Source organism: Pogoniulus pusillus, chromosome 33 (genome assembly GCF_015220805.1).
Source record: "Pogoniulus pusillus isolate bPogPus1 chromosome 33, bPogPus1.pri, whole genome shotgun sequence".
Classification (NCBI taxonomy): Eukaryota; Metazoa; Chordata; class Aves; order Piciformes; family Lybiidae; genus Pogoniulus; species Pogoniulus pusillus.
In genome coordinates, this window is record NC_087296.1 from 6,986,671 (window position 1) to 7,012,683 (window position 26,013).

At 42.8% G+C, this 26,013-nt stretch overlaps 1 protein-coding gene across 1 annotated transcript in view; it reads right to left on the bottom strand.

Annotated features, from left to right (window-relative positions):
• Positions 1-2,198: 2,198 nt before the first annotated feature.
• FRK (fyn related Src family tyrosine kinase) overlaps positions 2,199-26,013 on the bottom strand; it is a 47,334-nt gene continuing 23,519 nt past the window's right edge. Inside the window, exons 3-8 of the mRNA XM_064170117.1 lie at positions 21,832-21,995; positions 19,895-20,063; positions 13,651-13,809; positions 8,576-8,757; positions 6,214-6,379; positions 2,199-2,413 (exon numbers count right to left, since the gene is read on the bottom strand). Of these exons, the coding sequence (XP_064026187.1) occupies positions 2,199-2,413; positions 6,214-6,379; positions 8,576-8,757; positions 13,651-13,809; positions 19,895-20,063; positions 21,832-21,995 (1,055 nt within the window). The remainder of the gene's footprint in view (positions 2,414-6,213; positions 6,380-8,575; positions 8,758-13,650; positions 13,810-19,894; positions 20,064-21,831; positions 21,996-26,013) is intronic.

Sequence of the window (26,013 nt, forward strand, 5' to 3'; positions counted from 1 at the left end):
AACACAGCCCCCAGCCAGATGAAAGATGCATGGACTGATGGAGGTTTGATAATCATAAATGACATCTTGTTGAGGCCATGAGCCAGTAGTTAGCATGAGTCTCAGAACAAACATGGACAGAGGACAGCAGGAGACCTTGGCTGGAAGTCTCCCAGTTCTTTCCATGCCAATTCTTATCAGGATGGGTGTGGTGAAGTCATTTAACCTTTTCTTTCAGAGTGGCTGATTACTTTCCAAAATCACAGGATGCTCTGACAGCTAAATTAATTATCACTGTTATTATGTTTTACAAATGGAATTAGTACAAAGAGAGTTAGTAGGGGGAAACACTGCACAGGAAATGAAGGTAAACAGAGACAGAATGCTAGAAAGCCTCTAAGTGTAGCAGGATAGAAAGAGGAGAACAATACATAAGGAGTTTTGAATAGTACACAAGATGTGTATGGAGGAAAGAAAAGTCTGCTGCCTGCCAAAAGCAGAGGAGGGGAAAGGGAAATTAAAAGTTAGTAGCAATTCACTGAGATGGGTGGATTTGAAGTACAAAGAGGAGAAAAGGAAATCAAGAAGAGGTAATAAAAGCTACTCAGCCTTTAAAGTAATTGATCTTTTCATTTATTTATACTCTCTTTTAATATTAGAGGAAAAATGTTAGCACACTTATCATGAGCTCACTCTACGCTACAGCTCTTAACTCCTGAATTAAGTTGTTAAATAATTAACCAATGAATTGCAAGTAAGTAATTAAAACTTGGTCTCACAATTGAGAACAAAAAAACTGTCACAGTGACGCCAGATTTTAGCAGAACCAATATTGTGGTTCATTAGAAGAACTGCAAACCTCTAAAATCTCTAGTTGGTAAGACTGGAGAAGAGGAGGCTCAGGGGTGATCTTATTACTGTCTACAACTACCTGAAGGGGCATTGTAGCCAGGTGGGGGGTGGCCTCTTCTCCCAGGCAACCAGCAATAGAACAAGGGGACACAGTCTCAAGTTGTGCCAGGGTAGGTATAGGCTGGATATTAGGAAGAAGTTTTTCACAGAGAGAGTGATTTCCCATTGGAATGGGCTGCCCAGGGAGGTGGTGGAGGCACCGTCCCTGGGGGTCTTCAAGAAAAGACTGGATGAGGCACTTAGTGCCATGGTCTAGTTGACTGGTTAGGGCTGGGTGATAGGTTGGACTGGATGATCTTGGAGGTCTCTTCCAATCTGATTGATTCTATGATTCTATGATTCTATGACTGCTAGCAAAAGCACCTGGGCTCTGTTTCCCCGTGGAACAAAATAAAATGGATCATCCATTAATTAAATCTCCCATACCAAAGTTATACCTGGAGAGGATGGAAGCCTGGATTGCTAGTTTGTCTACCTAGACTCATGCTGGGCCTTGTCCTGTTGGAGAGAGTTCTCAGCAGGAGAGGAAAGGGTGTCATTCTAAAAGGCTAAGGCAGCTTTGAATTCAGGATAAAATATCTCTTCCTCTAATATCCCTAAAATTAAGAACTATAAAACAAATGCTTGCACTTCAATGGACAGTAACTCATGGCTTCCGTGGCACTATTTAATAACATTAGGAACAAACAGCTTCAAGAATCTAGTAATAATTGGGTTTATTTTTGTAAAAGAGGAACAGTAGGGAAACCAAGAAAGATCTCACTTTGCATCCACAAAACACAACGATTCCTTTTCTCCCCTGAACATCTTGCAATCCAGAATAGCACTTGGGCTTCAGATCTAAGCTAAGCAATCAACCTGCATTCTGCCCTAATCACAGTCATAGGATTATTGTTATTGCCTTTGTCAGTGGCAGGACTCTGGAAGCACAGATCCTGCTGTGCAGAGCCAGCACGTGAGAACAACCTGGTAGCAAGGAAACAATCTGAAGGACAGCAGATAATTATTCCAATAAAGAACTGACAAAATGCCACAATAGCTACTTTCATTTGTCCATCCTTTCAATCTGTTACTTAAAAAAATAAATAGAAGATTGTTATTATTTTTTTGGAAGCCCCCATCCCTCCAGCTTCCTGATGCAAAGTCTTGCAGAAAGCCCTTGCCAGCAACAAAAGTTGCAAGTGTCTTTGAGTGCGGGGATGAAAATGTACCCGAATTCCTCAGCACCTCCTCACAGCCTCCTCCTCTGAGGCTGGGCTGCGTTCACAGCCACACTGACTGCTCGTCCCTCAGCCCCCATCCCGGGCTCACTTCACCGCAGCCTCAGGTGGGGCGCAGGATGAGGACTCAGTCTGCAAGTAGCCCTCCAGCTGCTCGCAGAGAGCCTCAAAGGTGGGGCGCTCGCCCGGCTCCGCGCACCAGCACTGCAGCATCAGCCGGTAGAGCGGCGCTGGGCAAGTCTCTGGCTGAGGAAGTCTGTACCCCTTGTCCAGCATCTGGATCACCTGGTGTCCTGGCATACCTGAAAGCCAAAAGAGTTTGTCAGGCTACTGCATGTCTACTTCAGTGATGCCACATGTCTCTGCCTCTTCAATGAGGTGATGAGGTCCCCCGGTGCGTTCAGGGTGGAGCTGGCCTCAGCAGGTGTCCCAGTTTGGGCCACAAGCTTTCCTGGTCCTGGAGGACAGAAATGGCTCTTACCCCTTTCCAGGGTAATGAGGATGCTGCACACTGCTGGGAAGCTTGAGAGGAACTCTATTTACAAGAGTATATATACAAAAGGCCTTCTAGAATCCTCCAGCCCTTCCACCCTCAGTCAGCCTAAGGGTAGGCTGGAGCCACCCTCCCCAGCTGGGCCTACAAGGCCTCCGTGGCTCAATTCCCTGCCAGCCATCTCCCCCCAGGAGCTGCGAGAGTGAAGTGGAGGGAAGAAAAGGGGGAAAGATCAAGCCAGGCACTATCTTTTAAGCTGTGATAGCAGAAAAGGAATAGACTAACACTATTACAATATCCTGGGAGGAGCAGGATGGACCTCTGTCCTATGGTTTTGTTTAAGGGGGACCTAGGATCCCTCAAACCACCACATTAGGCCCACCTCAATATCCACAGGAGTCACTGGGGAATCCCAGACCAACAGCTAAAAAACACCTCCAGCCCTTCCCAGCTCACTCACCCCAACCACACCACCTGAGAGGCATAGCAAATAGGTTTGTCAGGGTGTAAGGCTTTTCCTCCACCACCTGGGTTTGCCAAAATTTCTCTGACATCTGTTTCACTGAAATGGGTCCTAAGTCCCTCTACTCCCAGCAATTGCAAAATCTTCAAGGAAAATCTGCCCTGTTGCTGAGTTGCCCTCACATACAGAAAGCTTTTCCTCAACTCAGCCCTATGTGTCCTCTGGTGCAGCTATGCAAGGGTATCCTGCCTGCTCTGCCAGTCATGGAGAAGAAACCATTCCTCTGTCTTGGCAATACCTTTATTTGTCAAGACTTGCCTCATTCAGTGTCCCATGCAGCACTACAGGCAGAGTGGCAGGGAGCAGCCAGGCAGAGAGGGACCTGAGGGTACTGATTGACAGCAGTTGAACATGACCCACCAGTGTGCCCAGGTGGCCAAGAAGGCCAATAGCATCCCGGCCTGTATCAGGAATAGTGTGGCCAGCAGAACCAGGGAAGTCCTTCTGCCCCTGTACTCAGCACTGGTTAGCTGCATCTTGAGCCTTGTGTCCAGTTCTGGGCCTCTCAGTTTAAGAAAGATGTTGAGGTGCTTCAATGTGTCCACAGGAGGGCGACAAAGCTGTGAGGGGCCTGGAACATAGCCCTTGAGGAGAGGCTGAGGGAGCTGGGGGTGTGCAGCCTGCAGCAGAGGAGGCTCAGGGCAGAGCTCATTGCTGTCTGCAACTACCTGCAGGGAGGCTGTAGCCAGGTGGGGTTGGTCTCTGTTCCCAGGTAACAAGAGGACACAGCCTCAAACTGAACCAGGGCAGGTTTAGGATGTTAGGAGGAAGTTCTTCACAGAAGGAGAGATTGGCATTGGAATGGGCTGCCCAGGGAGGTGGCAGAGTCACCATCCCTGGAGGTGTTTAAGAGGAGGCTGGATGAGGCACTTAGTGCCATAGGTTAGTTAATTAGAAGGGTTAGGTGCTAGGTTGGACTCGATGATCTTAGAGGTCTTTTCTGACCTGGTTAATCCTGTGGTTCTGTGTGATTCTTTGTGGTTCTGTGTTGGGTTTTTTTTTAACCAAATCCTGAATTGCATCATCTTTACTTCTTTTCTCTAGATCTCTGAATGGTATTTCTTCTGTACATTTCCCACTGCCACCCAAGAATCAAAGTAACCTCTCCTACTGAGGCCAAACTCCTGCAAGTAATACCAATTAAGCAAACAGCCACAGCAAAAGGACATTTTCTACTGTACAGTAACAGGCAAACTTTGCCTTTGCAAAGGGCTAACACTGAACATATTTTCAGAGCACCATGGTGTTACCTCTATTTATACTTGACTAGTTTGTTGATGTGCATGTGTGCACACAGCTACAGTTTGTGTAAGAAAGCTTTTTTTGCTTTTGCTTTTTCTTCTTTTCCTCCCAGAACGGTTTTGCAGGAGGCAAGAGTGGGAATCAAAAGCAAAATCATTTTTTCCTTTTACAGGAAATACCAGTTTGGGACCCTGTGAAATGTAGTTTATGATGAATCCACCACCCCTCAGGCCTGCACAGATGTAGCATAATGTGTTTGGTTTGGTTGTTTTTTTCTGTAGTATTTTCCTTGTGCTCTCCTCATCAGCGCAAAATGAGTCACAGTCAATCATCTCACTGATATCTTGTGTTATTGGAGTCACAGTTCCCTCAGTAGTTCTCACAGTGCTGGGAATAATAGCTGCCCTCATCCCATAAATCTGCTTTTGAGGTTGGTGACATTTTATTCTTAATTCTTATCATCCTTCTCTTTAAGAGGGCTTTACACTGCAACAGTCAAATATGAGAGTAGAATCACTCTGATTCATTTTCAGACACCTTTTTCAGACACAATTTTCCATGAGATATACTAAAAAAAAGAAAATCCACTATTAAACAACAACAAAAAAAGGCAGGATAGGGGAGAGAAAAACCTTTCCCTTTTACTACTTTCCAAGAATTGGCATCTTTAATCTGCTGCGGGAGGGAATAGCTGGTTGGATTATGTGTCTGTGCAATGCAGGCTGACTTCAGCAAGAGGAAGCTTGAATGCTGCTAATCACAGCCTTTGGAAAGCTTTCAGGGAGCCTGGGGCAGCCAGAAGGTCTGACCCACTAAAGGGACCTCATCTGAACACTCTTAGAACCATAGATTTATAGATTTATTTAGGCTAGAAAGATGACCTTTAAGATCATCAAGTCCAAGTATTAACCTAACGCTACCAAGTCTGCTGCTAAACCATATCCCCAAGCATCACATTCACATGCCTCTTAAATACCTTCAGAGATGGTGGTTTAACCAGCTCCTTGGAAAGCCTGTTCCAGGGCTTGACAATTCATCCAGTGAAGAAACTTTGCCTAACAACTAACCTAAACCTCCCCTGGTGCAACTTGAGGTCATTTCCTCTCCTTCTGTCACTTGCTACTTGGGAGAACAGACCAACACCCATCTTGTTCTGACCTCCTTTCAGGTAGTTGTAGAGAGCAATAAGGTCTCCCTCAAGTCTCATTTTCTCCAAACTAAACAATCCCAGTTCCATCAGCCACTTCTCACAGAACTTGTGCTCTGGACACTTCACCAGCATTGCTCCAGCACCTCGGTGTCTCTTTTGTAGCAAGGAGCCCAAAACTGAACACAGTATCCAAAGTGTGAATTCACCAGTGCTGAGCACAGGGAGACAGTGATCTCTCTAGTCCAACTGGCCACATCCTAATCCAAGCCTTCTTAACCACCTGAGCACCTTCAGCCAGCTGTCAATCAACACCCTCAAGACCTTTTCCACAAGGCTGCTTTCCAGCCACTCTGCCCCAAGCCTATACTACTGTATGGGGTTGTTGTGACTCAAGTGCAGCACCTGGCACTTGGCCTTGTTAAACTTCATTCACTTGGCCTCAGCCCATCATTCCAGCCTGTTCAGATCCCTCTGCAGACAATTCCTACCTATGAGCAGATCAACACTCCCACCCAGTTTTGTGTCATCTACAAACTAACTGAGGGTGCACTCAATCCCCTCATCCAGATCACTGACAAAGACATTTCTGCCCTTACAGTTTTAACTTTCAACATGACCAGAGTACAGACATTTTTGTGTCTTGTTCTTTGAGTAAGGAAATATTAGACATCACTCTTCAGGTACAAACACTTACCAGCATAAGGCATCTTCCCATAGGTGATTATTTCAAACAGAAGTATTCCAAAGGACCACACATCAGACTTGACACTGAATTTGTTGTAGCGGATCGCCTCTGGGGCTGTCCACTTCACTGGGAGTTTTGTTTCAGTTCTACCTTCATATATGTTTTCATTTTCTACCTGTCACAAGTAAAACAGAGCAAGCCTGATGTCAGCTCTGCTCCTGCAAAGCACATAAACACCTGACTAAAACAAAGCATATGCTTAATCTTATCCTCTTTTAGCCAAGCACTTCCTTGCACGGTATTAAAGACATTTTTTCTGCAGTCTATTGTTGAACTGGGCTTCCCAGTTGAGAAATGCTACTGTTCATCAGAGGCTCTTCTAAAGCATTTATCATTTCAAGCAAGCAGGCAGTGTTGGAGTGGTTTGTGATTAATTATGGCCTTCTACTGCACATTCTGGAGCTGCTCTGCAAGATTTCAGAAGTCTGTTATGAGCGGCAGTTTAAGCATCATGCTGACACTAAAGACCAAATGGCTCCATGTCTGGTCTTCAGTAAACAGAGAAGGCAAGAGCAAGAGCTAATGAATTTTGGAACCTTCCTCCTGTGATTTATTGCAGTGTTGAAGGGCCATTGACTTTGATAACAATCACTTAAGCAGGTTTGGGGACCAAAGAACCAACTCCAAGTGTTTCAAATTAACATATTAGCTTAGAGTGGGTCCAATTAATTCATGTAAAGTGAAGATGAGCGAGACAGAAAAAGAAGAATTAGTTACTTGCAAATTTGTTGAATCATGTCCTCAAAATTTTTCAGCACAGACACCTCAACTCTGTGAACATTTATCCTCTCTTTAATCCCTAAATGTAATCAGCTCCACACCAACCCTGGTCAGGATTTTCACACGCAAATCCTGTCCAATGTGTACCAGATTTTGTTTGTACATTCTGTATTAGAAACCCTCCAACATTTCCCAGCTGCAACACCTTATAGTTTTGAAAAGAGTGATTGTTTTGCATCTACATCCTGATGCATTTGGCACCTTAATGATAATGCTGATCTCTAGGAACAAGAAATTATTTCATTATGCTAATTAATGCACACAGAAAAACAGAATTCACTTCTCACACCTACTCCTTCGGGATGTGCTCATGTGCTCATGTTAGTGTTTTAGCTTAGGAGACAGAATATTCCTAGGGAAGCCTGCCAAGATGACTTTCTGATAGAGTAAAGTTCAGTTTTAACAAGAAATGTCAGCAGCTGTAAATTATGACTCTCTCTAGTGAGGACAGGGGGGAAATATCCATTGTAAGCATTGTTCATGTAAAAATATGTGGGTTTCATGTTAAAAAATATACAGTCTGAACTTATGCATAACTAAAAGATTCCAGATTAAGCAAAAAGCAGTTTCAAAGTCCCTTGATGTCACTGTCAAGCCATTATTCTCTACTTCAGTAGGTAATAAATCCAACTGTTATGAACTTCAATTTCTGCTGCCTAAATGGGGGGGGGAAGCACACCAGAGAGAGCTTTTTTGTTGTTTTTGCTTCTTAGTGCAAGAACATAAATCAATAAACAGAACAATAAGACCTCAGAAATTATGGATTGCATACTGAAATCCATCCAACATGGCAAATCAAACCTCTCCAACTCTGATCAAATAATTTCCGGTCAGGAAATCTCATTTCTAAACCACAGCTCTTTCCTAGGGTGAGCTTGGTCAATGTAACTTGGTATTCCACATCTTCATGGGCCAGAGAAAAAAACCCAGTGCAGTGGCAAAGAATTGGAAACTGCATAAGATTTAAAGCTCTGAGAGCTCTCTTTATGAACCCTGCTGCTAGCAGTAGAGAGGAATAAGGTCCTTTTGTGATTACTGCCTGCACTCACAAGTTACATGGAGGCAGTGGGGAAGTGAGCAAGGAGAACAGGTTTTATATGACTTCCTTTACAGACTCAGGAATATAATTTTGCCATCATTGCTGTGATTTCTTTTCATGTGGTTGACACCAGTGTTTGTGGATAAAGTGTACTGCTTGCCTGGCTCCGACCGTGATGCCTACTGAGGAATTGGACTAGATGACCTTTAAAGGTCTCTTCCAAACGAAACCATTCTGTCATTCTGTGATTCCTTGAGGACTCTGGGAAGCAGAAACTGGGGTGTCATCTTCAGAGTGACACTAAGGCACAGGCCAGCTTCTAATCTCAAATGGGATAACACAGGTACAGGATACAGGTGACACATTTGGGGTCCTTTTTTGGCTGGGCATGCCTTTTGCTTGAACATACCAATTCAGAGACTGCAGTTCATCACTTAGTAGACCTCTTCTACCTTGTTCTTCCTAGAGCCAGTTCATCATCTCACAACCTACCTTAAAAACTCTTGCAAGTCCAAAGTCTGCCACTTTGTAAACGTTGTGTTCACCGACAAGAACATTCCTGGCTGCCAGATCCCGATGGATATAGTTCTGAGATTCCAGATAAGCCATACCAGAAGCCACCTGAGCAGCCATGTCTACTTGGTGTGGCAGGGTGATTTGAGAGCCTGCATCTTCTGTTGAAAAGAAGGAATTAGAAGGATAATATAACATTTACAGCATTTGAATAAAAAACCTAACAGCTGAGTGGTTCAAACAGCCAACACAAATCAACAAAAACATGCAATGCAATAAGGAAGCAGTCCAACCAAATGGCAGAGGTTCATGAATGACACTGCTTCAAGTCACACAGCTAGTTTGACAGTAGCTGAGTAGCAATACTTGGCTGCTCTTCTCTCAAGGAGCAAACACTAAATGTAGCCATTGATTTAGGTCTGGAAGGAGCTGCTGATACTGTCCAAAGAAAAAGGCATTTATCTCCTGATAGTAATGCAGACGTTTGCCTTTCTGACAGGTGCATAACCCATTCCAAGCTGTAAGAGTTAATGTCAGTACTCACTGGCTGTAGCTGAAGCTGACTAAAGATGGAAAAGCACAAAATTAGCCTTGTTCCCTGTTCTCCAGTGATTTTTACTAGGAAATAAACCATCTGCTGTCAGGTGTAACTCTCATTTTCACTTTGCAGTCCACTTGACTGCTTCACACTGTTACCTCTCTTGCTGCTACTCAATAGTAGGACCTCTTGAGCTGCTTTCAAGCTCCCTGCTCCTACAGAAGAAATTTCAGAAGCAATGTGCATGCTATCTCCATCACTGTAAGATCAGTAAGTCCAAAAAATAAGAGATGTGGCAATCAAAGACCAACTCTTCAAACAAAGTAGTAGAAGAATTTTGAACATAGCAACTTGTGTCCATGAGTGAAGGAAAGAGTCTTAGGTCATGAAAAACTGCAGTCAAAAATTGTAAGGCAGGTACCTCCAAAAAATTTGCCTGGTCTAATGCATTAGAATTCAATCTCAGGGCTTGTGTGGCATTTTGAGAACAGCTAATATCACAGCAAATAATTTACATTCCAAGTAAACTAGGTAAGCCAAATCGATGCTCTATTCAAGCATTGCTGTCACCCAGATCCAGATGCTGCAGTGCTGAAGCCTGAGTGCCTACCTCTGTAGCCTCAAATTGGTTTCAGTTTCCTGTTTCAGAATCTTAACAATACTAAAAAGCTGAGAGTTTCCTGCTAGGTTTAATGGGCAGTTCTGTCTTCTCATTAGGATGGCAACTTTTCCTTACTGTCTCTGTCTTGAATAAATCAAGCATTTGGAGCCAGCAATTTTCTATTGCTTGTTTTAAATTAATTCAGAGTGGAAGCATGTCTTAGCATTATTTTGATCAGCCTCCTCCAGTTCTGGCATTTATCTGACCTAACCTTGCAATCACTCCTTATGAAGAGTGTGAAATTCCATTGTTTGCTAATCTATACTGAAATCTCCAGGCCTTGAATTTCTTGCTCATCTGAACGTTCTGTGCTGAATGGGCAAAAGAAATGTATTTTCAATTATTAAATTTGCCCTGCATGTGCATTGTCCTACTTCCTTTCTGAGGCTAAAGCCATTGTCATGGTAATCCAGCACTAAGATTATTTACTTCTGTTGTTGACTCAGAAAGTCGTTCCTCTCCCAAACATATGTTTAACAGTTGCCTTGACCCTTGAAAGAGAGAGAGAGGTCAGGCTAAGTAAAAATCTACAGCTTAACAAGCAAGCAAATCCATCACGAGGCTACAGAACAATATACCACTCTGAAGGTTTGCATTTCTGATAAGCAGCAGGCATCAACATTTATCCTTCAGCTTGGTGGACAAGGATCCAGAAATGAAACTTATGTTGTATTTAATCAGAAAATAACTAAACATGTACAAGCACCTTGCATAAGTACCTGAGTTTTGGAAACTAGTTTATGACTCAGGTTAAAATCCTTCTTTCCATGTTCCCTTTCACATTGCTCCTTCATTTGCATGGGCTGTGAACTACCTCCTGGTGAAAGCATAGAAGGTTGTAAGGTTTGTCATTGCTCTGCCGATGCTCCAGGCTAGAGTGAGACAAGCTTGCTCCAAGAGTCAGAACACGACAACGTCACAGGGAAAAATGATGACTAATAAACCTCATGTTACATGAGCTGCTTCCATGCAGAACAGGAGTCAGAGCTGCAAAACCCTGCTTTGTTCCCTGCAGGACATGAGTGCACCATGCTAAAGGACAAGGAAGGCTTCCACCTCTCATGGTGGTTCAAAGACTATTTCTTTCATTAGGGTCTGTTCGGGTCCCAGCCCGGGCTGACCTGCTGCCTTTAGCACTTGAGATGAGGAAGGGGAAGAGTCCATTGCTGCCCTGGCTGCTGCATTGTTCTTTGGAGAGTTTCTCTCCATTCTGCACAGCTACTGTTCTGAAGCTGGTGAAGGGAAAGCTGTAAGGAGGAGCCTCAGCTGATCAGGTACAGCAAACTGGTCACAAAGACAGAGGAGCCTCAAATATTTCTGACTGTATCTCCAAAACCCCAAGTTGGAGCAGCCAGAGCATTCGAGTTCAAGCATAGTACTGCATTAGTACAGCTATGGAGGCTTCCAAACTAGGGCCAACCTCCATGTGGCTAGTTCAGAGCAGGTTGGAAGTCTTTACAGCTCCATTTTTAAGTGCACAGACATGTTTTAGTTGCTTTTAAAGTGTTTTAAAAGAGGAAGAACTACAACAAACCCCCAAAGTTAATACAACTTCCATACTGAAATCCAGGCACTACTGGTGAATTTACAAACCTTCCCTTGGCTTATTCTTTATCCTATAAGGAAAATGTGGCATTGCCACATCCTTTTTTTACTAATATATTTTGACAGAACTGCCTTCCTTATATGAAAAACTTATTAGAGAAAATATTGAAGGAGGCTTAAGGTCTGCACCCTGTTCTAAGCAATCAATCATCAGGAAAGACAGGAAAATATTCTTATTGGCAGCTACTTGACAATAACACACAAATAAATAAATAAATAAATAAATAAGCAGCAGCTTCTCCAGCTGAGACGATTGCCTCTGTAATAACTCACTGAACTTCAAGACTGCAGCCCTGCCAGAACAAGCCCCAGGTCTATCAGAACTCATAAAAACATTCCTACGTTTATGACAATTTCATTCATATCCAATCACAAAGAAAAGTTTTCAGCTGCACTTTTCTCATGCTGGTGGCAGCTCAATAAGTGCACAGCAGTGTTCATCAAGAAGCAACCCAAAGTATGCTCACAGGGTGCAGAGGAAATTCACATGCCTGTCATTATTAACTAGCTGTCGTTACACTGGAATGCAACAGTCACTAGGTATTAAGTATCAGGGATTTTTAAAGATGGGGAAACATACTATGCATCTCTAGGAGGAGAAATTCAACCAAAAAACAGACTCTGGACATTCCCTGTGTTCCAGTCTGCCCTTACCCGGTGCACACAGACACAGCAGCCTTCTGAAAGCATTTTCCTGAATCCCACAGTGGCTGAATCTTAAGGAACCAGCCTGCTACATCCAGCTGATACAGCTCACATCCAGTCACAGAGCTCTACGTAAGCTTCACAGCTCCTTCCTGCTTACTCCCACCAACAGCAGTGACTTGTCTGAGTAACACCTACCAAAGCACCTGGATCTCTGCCTCCACCTCTTACTTCTGCTTGTCCCCCTGTGCCTAGGCCATCAGACAAGGAGATATGTCACTATGCTGAGTTTCAGCTGGCCATTTTTACAGTTATCTGGGAGGCTGCTTGGAAATCAATTGACTTGCTACAGACTCTCTGGTGCAGGGCTACGGGAATGAGCAGGGAGGGAAAGCTCAGGCTGCAATCACTCTCTGCCCCCAGCCGGGGCAGCTGCTGCACATGCACTGGCAACTGATCCACCAAGGCTGTTTTGGACATGTACTTTGGGCACAAACAGGCCAATTTTCACCTCTTCAATAGCTGTGACTCATCCTAGCTCTCTCAGAGCTATTTCTCCAGCACGATAAATGTTTTCATGCACAGAATCTTTTTCTCTTGTGCCAGACTCTTTCAAACAGATCTGCAGCAATCTGCATACAAAGGCACCAAAGGCAGAATGCAAAGGAAATGTGTGCCTTGCTACCTCTGGCCACTACACGCCTACAAAGCTATGGATGATCTGGCCCAGGGTCATTGCAGCCCCATTCTGTGCAGATATTGGTGGGGCTGCCCCTCTACCAGAGATTTCTTTAGCTGTAATTGTCCTTGGGCTGAGCCTTACTTAAGAAATGGTTCCACAGAGGAGATGGGGAAAGGCATGTGTCATGGTAAATACTGCCTGTGATATTTCAAAAGGCTTTGCCTTATGGGCTGAAAACAGAAATTTACCAAGACAATCACTGTGAAAGTTTCATTTTCAAGAGATCATTACAGCTTTAGAGCCATTTAGCAGCTCAGAGACATCTACTAAACTGAAAGTGGGTGACAGTACTAGAATCAAGCGTTTCCCAATGGCAGGAGTGAACTTAAAGTGCAGTCATTATGCTAGCCTGCTCCAGCCTGTACAACTTTATTTTTAATTATTATTTGCCTTCAAAAGAGCACTTTGAAGTGCTGCTGAGATAAAAGCCCTGAAGAGATAGGCAAGGGACAAATTCACAGTGAAAAGCGACACTGCCTAGCAATAGATTTCAAAGCTGTTGAGTACATTTTGTGGAAGTGCCTCTATTTCATGTCAAATATGATGGTCTACCCTTCTGGATGCTGATATCTTTCTTCTGCTGGTGTACATTCCAATCTGCTCATAGAAATGGGTGGGTCATTACAAGGCAGGAATCAAACTGTGAACGCAATTCTCTCCTGCTTCTCAAAACTTTGGCATGTCAGAACTTCACAAACCTCTTTCTTTCCTCTTTTCTCACCCCCTGTTTTCTCATCCTCCTGTTGACAAACACACAGCTCTTGTATTAAACCAGAGTCTTGTACTTCTGGGTTTGTGTTAGTGTATTCACTAAATTGACAGCTGTGGCACCCTTTGAAATGCATTTATAGCCATTTGCTTACTTTGCAGGTATTCTAGAAGGCTTCCGTGTCTCATCAGCTCAGTAATAATATAAATTGGGTCCTCCAAAGTACAGACAGCATAAAGCTGTATGAGCTTTGGATGTCTCAAGTTCTTCATTATTTGTGCTTCCCTCAGAAAGTCCTTTGGATCCATTGAACCTGCAACAACAGCATATAACAAAACATAAGCTGAGGTTATTAAAAGCCTTCCTAGCAGCCTGGCGGTCTTAAGGGAGTAACTGAGATTGTTTTCTGTCTTTCAAAGTACATTAGCATCTCCAATCTTCACAGTTCCCACAGAAAACAGACAGTGCAGCTGAAATACGCAGCTAATGAGTGAAACATGACAGTTGCACGGGGACAGAGAACATATGTGTGCCAGCCACCAGAAATATAGAAGTTAAAATTAACCACCCTCAGACAGCAGAATGAAAAAAAAAGTGAAGTCTAGAAAGTTAACAGATATAATTTAAGCAAACAATTATGTTACAAGCAGATAACTGAATGACTAGAAGCTGAGGTAAGAGTGCCTAGGTAATGAACATAACATTTCTGACAGAAGAGAGTGCTGCAATGAGCACTGTTTTTTTTATTCCAGCTTCAGCAATCAAAGGCTGAAAGCACTGCAATCACTTTAGCACATAAGGAGTAGATGTGTGCATTTTATACACATAAATACAAATAACCATTTCTAATGTTTATATAATGGCAACCTTATTAGACATAGCAATGCATGCACAGATAGAAAGGTCATTTTACACTCTCTTAAATGCAGAATTAACAGCTAATGATCCCAACTTTTTAAGTGTTACATATGGCCATAATATCTCTAGTTCTATTAATAAAGAGGTTGTAGGAAGGATGGAGCTGGTCTCTTCTCCTGAATTACAAATGATAGGACAAGAGAAAATGGCCTCAAGTTGCAGCAGGGGAGGTTTAGGTTGGATGTTGGGAGGAAGTTCTTTATTGAGCTGGGTGGTCAGGCACTGGAACAGTCTGCCCAGGGAGGTGGTGGAGTTGCCATCCCTGGAGGTGTTTAAAAGGAGAGTGGATGTGGCACTTGAGGCTATGGTCTAGTGATGAAGGATGCTGGGATGAAGGTTGGACTGGCTGATCCTGGTGGTCCTTTCCAACCATAGTGATTCATAGTGATTAGATGTTGTGCTGAGGGATTTGGTTTAGCCAAGGACTTGTCAGTGTGAAACTAATGATTGGACTTGAGAAGCTTGAAGATCTTTTCCAGTCAAAGAAATTCTGTAATTCTGTGTGACTCTGTAATACACACAGTGAGCCAAAGCATAAACTATGGCAAATAAACAATACAGAAGTGGTACAGAGCTACAGTCTGTGGCAAATATAGGATTACAGCTCAGGTGTCCTGAATAAGGGATCAATTAGAAAAAACATGCACAAAGAAGAAAAGCAAAGTTTTCTCCACGAATGATCCACTGGTGAATGGATATTGTCAGGTGTCCTGAATAAGGGATCCATTAGAAAACTGTGCACAAAGAAGAAAAGCAAAGTTTTCTCTATGAATGAGCCACTGGTGAATAGACATTGTCAGTTGTTTGAGGTTAATGGCAAATAACATCTACTTCACAACACTTGTGCAAACAAATGTGGAATTATCCAACTACCCAAATGCTTCCTTCTGCCCAAATCAAAACAGTTTCATTAAGAAAAGATGACAGTGGAGGCTGGGGGAAAAAGAAACCTATCTAAGTCTAGTCTGGCTTGTGCCATGTTTAAAAACAAACTCTTAGTGGAAGCAAACTGGGTCATTTGATAAATCAAGGCTGCAAGAGTGATTCTTTTATATTGTTTTGACACAAGGAAACCAACAAGGTTCATCTGGGAGTTAGACTCTGTTCCTCCAATTAAGAGGAATGTTGGGAGGATGCTAAATGGCTCAGCAATAAAACTGCACCAGAAAATCTGTTCTACAGAGTGAACTGCAAATCAGCTTGGGCCACCTTCAACCAACAACTACCCTAACGGCCACCTCCTGAAAAGCGCTCCAACCTCTTTCCCAGATCATAGCAACGCTGTGTGATTCCACACCTTTGCATCAGTGAAAGAGGAATGACTCAGGAATGTTTCTGACAGGCTTTATGAGAAAAGATCCACTTGACATTGCAACTTGTGAGAGCAAAGATTGTTGCAAAGGACAGGTGCTCCTCTCCCCCATATCCTCATAGTTTCCTTGGCAATCCCACAGGGTCCAATTTGACAATACATTATAGGATGCCATTAGGAAGCATGGCAGAAGTTAATGGATTTCCATGCCATCAATAAATGGATAGCAGCCAATAATACATCTCCTCAACAGGTGCTGGCTGTACCCATTTCCTTTTGTCACTGTCAAAGAAAAGTGGGGACCTGCATGAAAAGTAAATGACTCATATTGGGTCAGGATAAAGCAGGAATTATGGCAGTCAGGTGGAAAAAGATCAGATACCTGTAGTGCTAATGCTACACCTTTTCTCTGTTTAGAATTATCACAATCTTTACAGCTTTATTTGAACTTTACAGCCCCCCCTAGATGAACATTCTAGGGTAGTCTTTGTAGGCTTTGGACTCACAATGACAGTAATTTAACATTATGGTCCTGGGCTGCCCAGAGAGGTGGTGGAGGCACTGTCGCTTGAGGTGTTCAAGAAAAGACTGGATGAGGCACTCGGTGCCATGGTCTGGTTGACTGTCTAGGGCTGGGTGCTAGGTTGGAGTGGATGATCTTGGAGGTCTCTTCCAACCTGGTTGATTCTGTGATATGATTTTATGATATGATTTCCTTAATCTTCTTAAGACACTTTCATTTTTCATTGGAATCATCCTGAAGTCTACAGAGAAGCTGCATGATGTGAAGTATCACAGTATCACAGTATTATCAGGGTTGGAAGAGACCTCACAGATCATCAAGTCCAACCCTTTACCACAGAGCTCAAGGCTAGACCATGGCACCAAGTGCCACGTCCAATCTTGCCTTGAACAGTATTCTGCCTCTGAAGGTAAATGCATAAGCACAACTAGTGATTTAGCTTTGTTGCCAAAATTTGACAAGTTTATCCCAAAAAAAGGATGGAGTATTCCCTAACTTAGGCTCTACCACATCAGCTGCCCTCTATGGATCATTATGCAGGATTTCTGTACGCCATAGTAAATGACAGTCTGATTTGCTCCTACCATCAAAGTTTGCCTACGAGGAATCTCTCAGTTTAATCACACTATAAACTTCTTCCAACATACTAAAACCAAGGAACACATTTTTCACATGTGACAACTTCTAATAAATTGATCAAGAAGGAAGTAATCTATTAGCTGCACAGCAGCAAATCCTTCTCTACTCTGTGAAAGCAATTAATAATGACAACAAACCCATGGTACAATCAATAAGTATTTCCTCATATAGTGAGTGTAAAGAGCACGTGTAACCTTCAGTTTTACTCAGTTTATACCATTAAATAGCACAAGCAGCAGACAGTGCTCAAAACCCTTCCAAAGCCCTGTAGCTCTTATATTGTAATTAATAAGTGGATTCAATTTTAAATGAAGAAATAAATTAAGTGTCTTTATCAGATTTTTGCCATTTTAGCAACTAGATAAGCAAAAAAACTTGTCTATAAAGCTGAGCTAATGTACTTGATACAAATTAAAGCCTGGCACTGTAGTGGCAGAGTTACAATACATGTCTTTGAGGAAGTTCATAGAAATGAAAGAGATAAAATGCATGCCATGTGGATATTCAAATAACTGAGTGGTTTTACTTTGAGCTACAGGCATTTTCAATGAAGGATATGTTTTTAGCTCTGAGTGGTAAATAGATGACTGGGTAGAACCCAGTTGATCACACCCCAAAAGCCTTTACAGAAACTAGGAGCTGTAAGGCAGCAGTTTGAGAGCAGATTGATCAATGCCTGAGGAAAATATATTTTTTTAATCACTTCTTTTTTTAAATTTAAAACATTCTCCAAACATGAATGTCCCTCTTGAGAACAAAATGTTGGCATAAGTTTCTTCTATGTGTTCAGTGATGTGCTGCTGTGTCAGAAATCACCTCTAAGCCTTACTTAGAGCAGGTGTATCAATTCTAATTACTTTCTTCCTGAAAACATTTTGCTCTAGAATGGAGGAAGTTGCACATCACAAGATAAACGCTGATAATCTGACAATGAGTTAGACAGAAAGGTCAGACATTTTCCAGGTGCTACCAGCCTGGATCGAAGTGGCCCTAAACATCTGATAAGCTCCTCCTGAGACACTTTGTTTGCATCTTTCAGTAAACCTTCCCAAATGACTACAAAGTAAGCTTCTACTTCAGGCCATGTGTCTGCTGAATGAGTTTATCCAAACTGAACTCACTTAAAGGGTGCATTGACCGTGTGCTGTGGTCTTATGAGTAAGGTTATGCATAATAAAGAAATCATTTAAGAGACTTAAGGTTTTGGTGGTTAAGTCTGAGTGTAAACTATTCACACTAACAGGGTGAATGAGACAGGTACCTAATAATCCTGAAGCAGCTTTCTCCACCATGCAGAAGTGAACTTACAGGTTAGTGTAAGGGTATGTACTGAACTAAGTGGGATAACAGGTAATTTTTGCTCAGGGAAATCAGGAGATTTTCTTGAGTGCAAAGATTTTTTGCATTGCTTATGCACTAAAGAGATGACATATTGAAGAACCAAAAATATTATTAAAACCTCCACTGGCAGTATCAGCCTAGAGACTATTTTGAGACAGCCTGCTGAAAACAAACAAAAAAAGAAATCATGTTTCAGCAGCTTCCATGCAAAGAGAGGAGCTTAGGAGATGCCTTACAATATGACAAATGCATCTGCCAACTTGAACAGGCATAAGGAGCTTTCTCAGATACAATTAATTGGTGGTGATAGATGCCTGCTTTACATGGTGACAGTTGGAGAAGCAAGCTAGCACAGACAATAGGTTCTAGAGAATCCATCACACTCAGCACAGGACAAGACACAAATCCCTGCTGCACAGATTCCTACTTAAATTGAAAAAAAAAAAAAACCAACAACATCTCAGTAAGGAAATAAACCCCCAAATGTGTTTATCTGACATGTAAGTGCTTATTTCTTCTTACTAATTAATTCAAAAGCCTGATCTCTATGTCTAAAAATAGACAAAAAATATAGCTGGTATGCTACGCCTTGATGTGTCTGAAACAAACACTTGTGACATAGCCACTTTGTGTGCAGTATCTCAAAAACTGGCTCTTGCTCCAAACTGGAATGGAAACAGACTTCTGAACCATAGAACCATAGAATGGTCTGGAGTTGAAGGGATCTCCTAAGGTCATCTTAGTCCAACCCCTCTGCAGTAAGCAGCAGCACTCTCAACTAGATCAGGGTGCCCAGAGCCCTGTCCAGCCTCACATACTCTGATTACTTCCCTGTCAAGAACTGCACATTTGGATCAAGTCAGAAGTGGCTCTGGGAAAAATCCATCACTGCCACTTCACCAAAATTTTGGGAGTTTATTTTTTCCTAGAGGTTGGAAGGTCATTAAATATAAATAGTGCATTTCAGTAGAGGGGTGAAAGGTAATGCCATATAACAACAAAGCAGTCAGACTGTACATGATCTAGGACAGATGTAGTCTGCAAAGTAACAGTCAGCAGAAAAATTCAGACTATCAGAAATCCCTTCTGGCCTTCAGATCTCTAAATCTACAACATACTGCTGTTTGAAAAGTGCCCATGGCAGGGGGATTGGAACTAGATGTTCTTTGTGGTCCCTTCCAACCCTGACTGATTCTATGACTCTATGATTGCCTTACTTATTAACCTGCTTCTGCTTGGTCATTGGAGCATGGTTCCATGTCACAATTTCTCTGGTAGTAAAGCCATTTAATAAGAATCTTCTTCATCTCAGTCCCCCATATTTGCCAGATAGCAAAGGAACATGAGAAACTGCAAGTTCTTATGATGCTGTAAAGCAACTTAGCAAAAAGTCTGTCCAAGTCTCACTGGATGGCCACACAGACATTGAATGAGTGCAGCTCATATCCAACAATAAAACTGTATGTAACTATAATTCAAAATACCAAAGAATATGAGGACCTTGAGCTTTACTAACCTTCATGTTTAAGTGCATGAATGGTTAAGTGCATAATGGTTAAGATCTCTTTCTTATATGGATAAGCTCTCTTTGCAGTATCATCAAGAAATAAAGTGGCAAACTTGCTAACATTTCACATGATTAACATTTAAGAGTAATTCACCTACCTGGTTTTAATGTTTTGATTGCCACAGGGGTGGTGTTATTCCACAGTCCTTCCCATACCTCACCAAACTGACCAGATCCTAATTTTCTCAGCAGTTGCAGGGACTGTCTGTCTATCTCCCACTGATCAGCAGTTTTATATGACAAATCGAAGGTAGCAGGAATTTGTACCTGGAAAAAGAAAAGAAACAATACAGCAATTGAGACTTCTAATTTTTCATTTCAACAGCATATACAAGTCATTGCTAACTTGGTTGTGTGAAGTCACCACTGATAAATAATGTGTCCTTAGTGCACAGAACGGTTTGGGATGGAAGTGACCTCCAAAGGTCATCTAGTCCAACACCCCTGCAGTGAGCAGGGACATCCTCCACTAGATTAGGTTGTCCAGAAACCAATCAATTCTGACCTTCAATATCTCCAAAGGACATTGCCTCAAATACATCATCAGGCAGCCTCTTCCAGCATTCCATTACCCTCATGGTATAGAACTTCCTCCAAAAGTTCAACATAAATCTACACTTCTCTAATTTCACAGTATCACAGCATCACAGTATCACCAAGGTTGGAAGAGACCTTACAGATCATCAAGTCCAACCCTTTCAAACCACTGCCCCTTGTCCTACCACAACAGGCTTTTGTAAATAGTCATACAATCATAGAATCAGTCAGGGTTGGAAGAGACCACGAGGATCATTCAGTTCCAACCCCTCTGCCATGCCCAGGGACACCTTACCCTAGATCAGGCTGGCCAGAGCCTCATCCAGCCTGGCCCTTTTACAGCCTTCTTGTAGCCCCCTTCAGGTACTGGAACACTGCTATTAGGTCCCTTTGGAGTCTTCTCCAGGCTGAACAACCCCAACTCCCTGAGCCTTTCCTCACAGGAGAGTTTCTATACATAAGATAACCCGAGCTGAGAACATAAAATACAGTCCACATACCGGGGATATTTTTTGTTAGAAAGAAGAAATATCAAAAAACCCCAAACCAACATAAAAATCTTGCCATTAGAAGCAAAGATTAGAACTCATCCCCCTAGCAGGCTTTGTGAACAGTGACGTATTGCTTGCCAGAATGGAGAGCTTTCTCTCAGTAATTACTTGTGGACAGCCAGAGTTATGAAGTTGGAGATTTCATCTCCATATAAATTTTTTAACTGGTATCCATAAATCATGATTTGGCATCTTTTCTCCTCTAGCCACATGATGGCTTCTCCAAAACAGTGTGGTGTTAACATGTCAGTGTCAAGAATGAAACTCTAGCACTAATTAGAACCTCCTGAAAAGAGGCAGATCAACATTTTCAAATGATAGAAGCAGGTATGTGGTTAACAACTTGTGATGGTTTGGGTGTTCCCTGCCCCCCCACACTTTAGAAATCACCCAGACTAGACTCAGCCAGCTCTGGAAATATGAATGAAGCTTACATTTACAGCTAGCACAAGATAGGAGCAGATATTTACAGGATATACAGTTATAGATAGAAATATGCAAGGCAAAAGGTAACACAGAAACACAGCAGCCCTCCCAGAAACCTGAGTCCCCAGGAGGGGCTCTCAACCACGCCTTCACCTTCCCCCTACCCCTCTCGACCTTACCCCAGTCCCAAGGAAGAATGGAGGTTTGGCCAGGGGGTTAGGAAGCAAAGTGGATTAGTCCAAAATGGAAGGTGAGGTTAGAGAGAGTAAGATGCAGCTCAGCCAGCAGCCCCAGTGAGAGTGGTGCCAAGAGTCTTATCTGTGTTTTGACTTATATTTTTATACATCTCAACAAGCCTATGAGGGAAGTAGACATCACTCTCGTTTTGATTTCACAGCCTATGATCTAGTCCTTCTCACCAAAACATTCTAGCCTCCTTCAAACTAGCACACCCCTTCTGGCTGCTAGCTGATAAGTTAGCTTACAAGACTCACGCTGCACAGTGCAGCATCTCCTCTCACCTTTGGGCATGGCTTTCCGAGCGCCACGCAGAGGCCGTCGCTGTTCGTACTGTAGTAGTCAACAAACTCGTTCAGAGTTTTGAATGTTTTCCTGCTGCTCGCAAAAAAGCCTCCGTTGTCCAACTTTCTGATCCTGTAGTGCTTCACCGACACACCATCAAAAACTACACAGATGTAAAGAGATGAAGTTTGCAGGAATTACAGCAGTGGTATGATATAGCTCATGGGGAAACCATCATAAGGTTCCCAAAGGTATTCGAGAGGACCTTAAATTATTTTAGTTTCAAAGATGAACACTAGGTTTTTAAAAAAATCTTTTGGAAACCAAAGTGGCAGGATCACAGGATGTTAGGGGTTGAAGGGGATCTCCACAGATCAAGTCCAACCTCCTTGCCAGAGCAGGACCATAGAATCTTGCAATACCAAGCACAAATCCAGGCTGGGCGGTGAGTGGCTGCAGAGCAGCCCTGAAGAGAGCGACTTGGAGGTGCTGGTGGATGAGAAGCTCAACAGGAGGCAGCAGTGTGGGCTTGCAGCCCAGAAAGCCAATCAGATCCTGGGCTGCATCAGGAGAAGTGTGGCCAGCAGGGCGAGGGAGGTGATTCTCCCACTCTGCTCCGCTCTGCTGAGACCCCACCCAGAGTACTGCATCGAGCTCTGGAGCCACTATTACAAGAAGGATGTGGTGATGCTGGAGTGTGTCCAGAGAAGGGCCACGAGAATGCTCAGAGGGCTGCAGCAGCTCTGCTGTGAGGACAGACTGGTCATTTGGTCATGTTGGCTAGGGGCTACTCTCAGGTAAATAATTTAAAGGAACTCTTTTCCAATTCTAGAAGCAGTCTTGCCCTGGTACATTTGAAAATATAATTATAAATTACATATATATATATATATATATATATATATATATATATATATATATATAATTACTCTTTTCTGCAGATATAACTGACAGATCCTTGAGACTGCAACTGCATGAATTTTGGCCATCTCCCTGGTTATAGAAGCAGAAGAATGCACAGCTACATGTTGTTGATGGGACAAAAATAGAGAAAATCGTGGGCTGCATGCAATTAACGATCTGATATTTAAATAATTAAGCTAAAACAAGGAAAATCTCTCCTTTCTGAAGTACTGTCATGTGAGATCACTTTTCTCCTGCACTGTGTGATTGTCAGCCCAGACCACCAGAGGGCATATGGGAACTGTTGGAAATATTTAGGGATTTTCTATCTGCCAGTTAATATTTTTAGTTAATATTTTTAGAGATCAAAGAACTTCAAATCCTACCTGAAGGGTAGAAATGAGAATATTGGTAAACACAGCGCCACAGTATAAAGATAATTACACTTTTCAAATGGGGACAGAGTGGCAGGAGAACAGCCCTAAGGAAAAGGGACCCGGGGGTACTGGTAGATAGTAGCTGAACATGAGCCTGTAGTGTGCCCAGGTGAGCAGCAGAGCCAATGGCATCCTGGCCTAGATCGGGAGCAGTGTGGGCAGCAGGATAAGGGAGGTTATTCTGCCTCTGTACTCAGCACTGCTCAGGCTACACCTTGAGTGCTGTGTCCAGTTCTGGGCTCCTCAAGAGAGATGTTGCAATACTGGAAGGTGTCCACAGGAGGGCGACAAAGCCGGGGAGGAGCCTGGAGCAGAGCCCTGTGAGGAGAGGCTGAGGGAGCTGGAGGTGTGCAGCCTGCAGAAGAGGAGGCTCAGGGCAGACCTCATTGCTGCCTACAACTACCTGAAGGGAGGCTGTAGCCAGGTGGGGTTGGTCTCTTCTCCCAGACAACCAGCAAGAGAACAAGGGGACACAGTCTCAAGTTGTGCCAGAAAAGGTCTAGGCTGAACATTTGGAGGAAGTTCTTGCCAAAGAGAGTGATTGGCATTGGAATGGGCTGCCCAGGGAGGTGGTGGAGTCACCATCCCTGGAGGTGTTCAAGCAAAGCCTGGATGAGGCACTGTGTGCCATGGTCTGGTTAACGGGATAGGGCTGTGTGCTAGGTTGGACTGGATGACCTTGGAGGTCTCTTCCAACCTGGTTGATTCTATGATTCTATTTCTTTTTAATTCAACATCCATAATTATTGGCTTTTAATTATAAAGTGCACACATAATTTTTGTGATGTGTCATTTGGAAACAAAGCTGGAGTGAAATGAAGGAAGGAGTAACTCAGTAACAAGGGACTGAAAATGTAAGGACTTCCTCAAAGTTCCCAGGAAACTACAGCTGGCCAGATGAATTGCCATGAAAGGCAAAGGAAAGGCCAGCAGGAAGCCTGTGCCAGGTGTATGTCTCAAGTGACAGTAGTTGGACTATCTGCTTTATTTATTAGCAGGATTATAATTATTACTTGAAGAAGCTAATTCTAATACAAGAGTTAGTTTGAAGGGTGAGCTCTAGTTTCTTAAACAAGCCTTGTATGAAGTTGTAGCCTCAGCTCAAAGTAGCTGCTGGATTTGAAGCCACTGTGGTGGCTTTCTCTTCAACTTTCCCTTCCCAAAAGGATCACAGCTCCCCATTAGATTACTTCATGGTTTAATAGAAGTGTTTTCCTCTCCCTGCTTCCCATCTTCACATGGTTGTGACATGCAGAAGTAGAGTTTGACACCAATGAGGAAAATAAAGTAATTTACTATTCTTTCCCCAAGGCAATAAAATTTATGGTGGCATCAGCAGACTCAAGACCTTCACCAAATGAACCACAGAGACACTGAGGCACCATTACTGCCAGTATCCCAGCACATCTCCTGCCAGCATTCCTCCCCCAGCACTATAGTGGTGCCAGCAGGATCTGTGCATGGTCTCTGTGGCCAGGGGGGATGTGGGAGGAGGGTGGCTTACGAGATCACCCTCACCAGCATGGAATGGGTGCAGGGGCTGATCCAAAACTGTTCTCTTGCTATGGCCATGGTTTTGCCACTCTTGTCAGTGTGCTGCTTTGGACCACTGAATATTTTGCCTACACTGAAAGCCAGTCTGGACTACAGGAAACCACACAATCCTTTTTTGGAGCAAGGGGGAAAACGGAGGCAAACACAAACCATTTATGTTGTCATTTAATGCAATCAGTCTTTCAGATACCAATATGCAGTGAGGGGGGAAGAAGAGAGCCTCCTGCTAGTGTTGGCAATGACACTCAATTAAGCCGAGCACATCTAAATTATGGCTTTTAATTAAAAAGAGGCACTGCCTAAGATGGCACCAACATGTTTAAAATTTAATACATTTCACACCAGATGCTGGAGTCATCAGCATAAAAATCTGTCGACAACATGTGCATTTTTAAATTGGGAAAAGCTACTTTTAAAATGTCAAACCCTTTCAGACGATAGCAACACATCTCAGTGGCCTATCTGGTTAGATGAGCTCTCCATTTAACCAGTCACAGATGAGAAACAGCAGTTCTGAGCAGGACTTTTTTTGGTTTAAATTTAGTCATTTCTCATCTAAATCTCACCAATTGTGAGTTTTCTCATCAAGACAAGCTAGAAAGTGAGATGTGTGATTTTAATGACATTTTTTTATTGCCTAAGGTGATCCATTTGTCTCCCTCATTAATTCTCTTTTACATTGCCCATATGAATATGAAATCAAACATGAAAATCATCAAATCAGTTTGTGGGCGCTTGGCTAAAAGCCTCCCTTCCTTTTCTACTTCTTCTCTTCATTTTCTGTTTCTTTTTTCTTTTTAGCTTTATTACACTTAAATGTTAGGCAGGACAGAGAATTACAATATTTTCTTCAAGACCTCAATTCTGAAAGCCAGGTTGTTACTCTTCTAGTCATTATTATCTACTCTGGAATGAAACCAAAACAGGAAAAGGTAATAGAACAAACCCAACCAGTCCTGCAGGGGATGGGAGCTTAGGAGTTTATTCTTTCTGCATTGAAAAAAACTGGAAACAGAAATTAAGGACATATTCCAAACTATGAGGTTATGACTTCGCTTTTGTCACTGTACCAGCTACAATGGAGACAGAAGCCACCCATCTTTTAAAAGGAATAATTCTGAAGCACTGTTCCTCAAGACAGCACTGAGTTTCAATCTCAGCTTTGAGTGTGTCTCATAACTCCTGATGGAACAAAGAGAAAGTCAGAGAAAAAAAAGCCTTCTTCACAGCATCTGGTGGACTAAACAACCTTCCTTCCAATTAATTCTCTCCACAGTACATTCCACT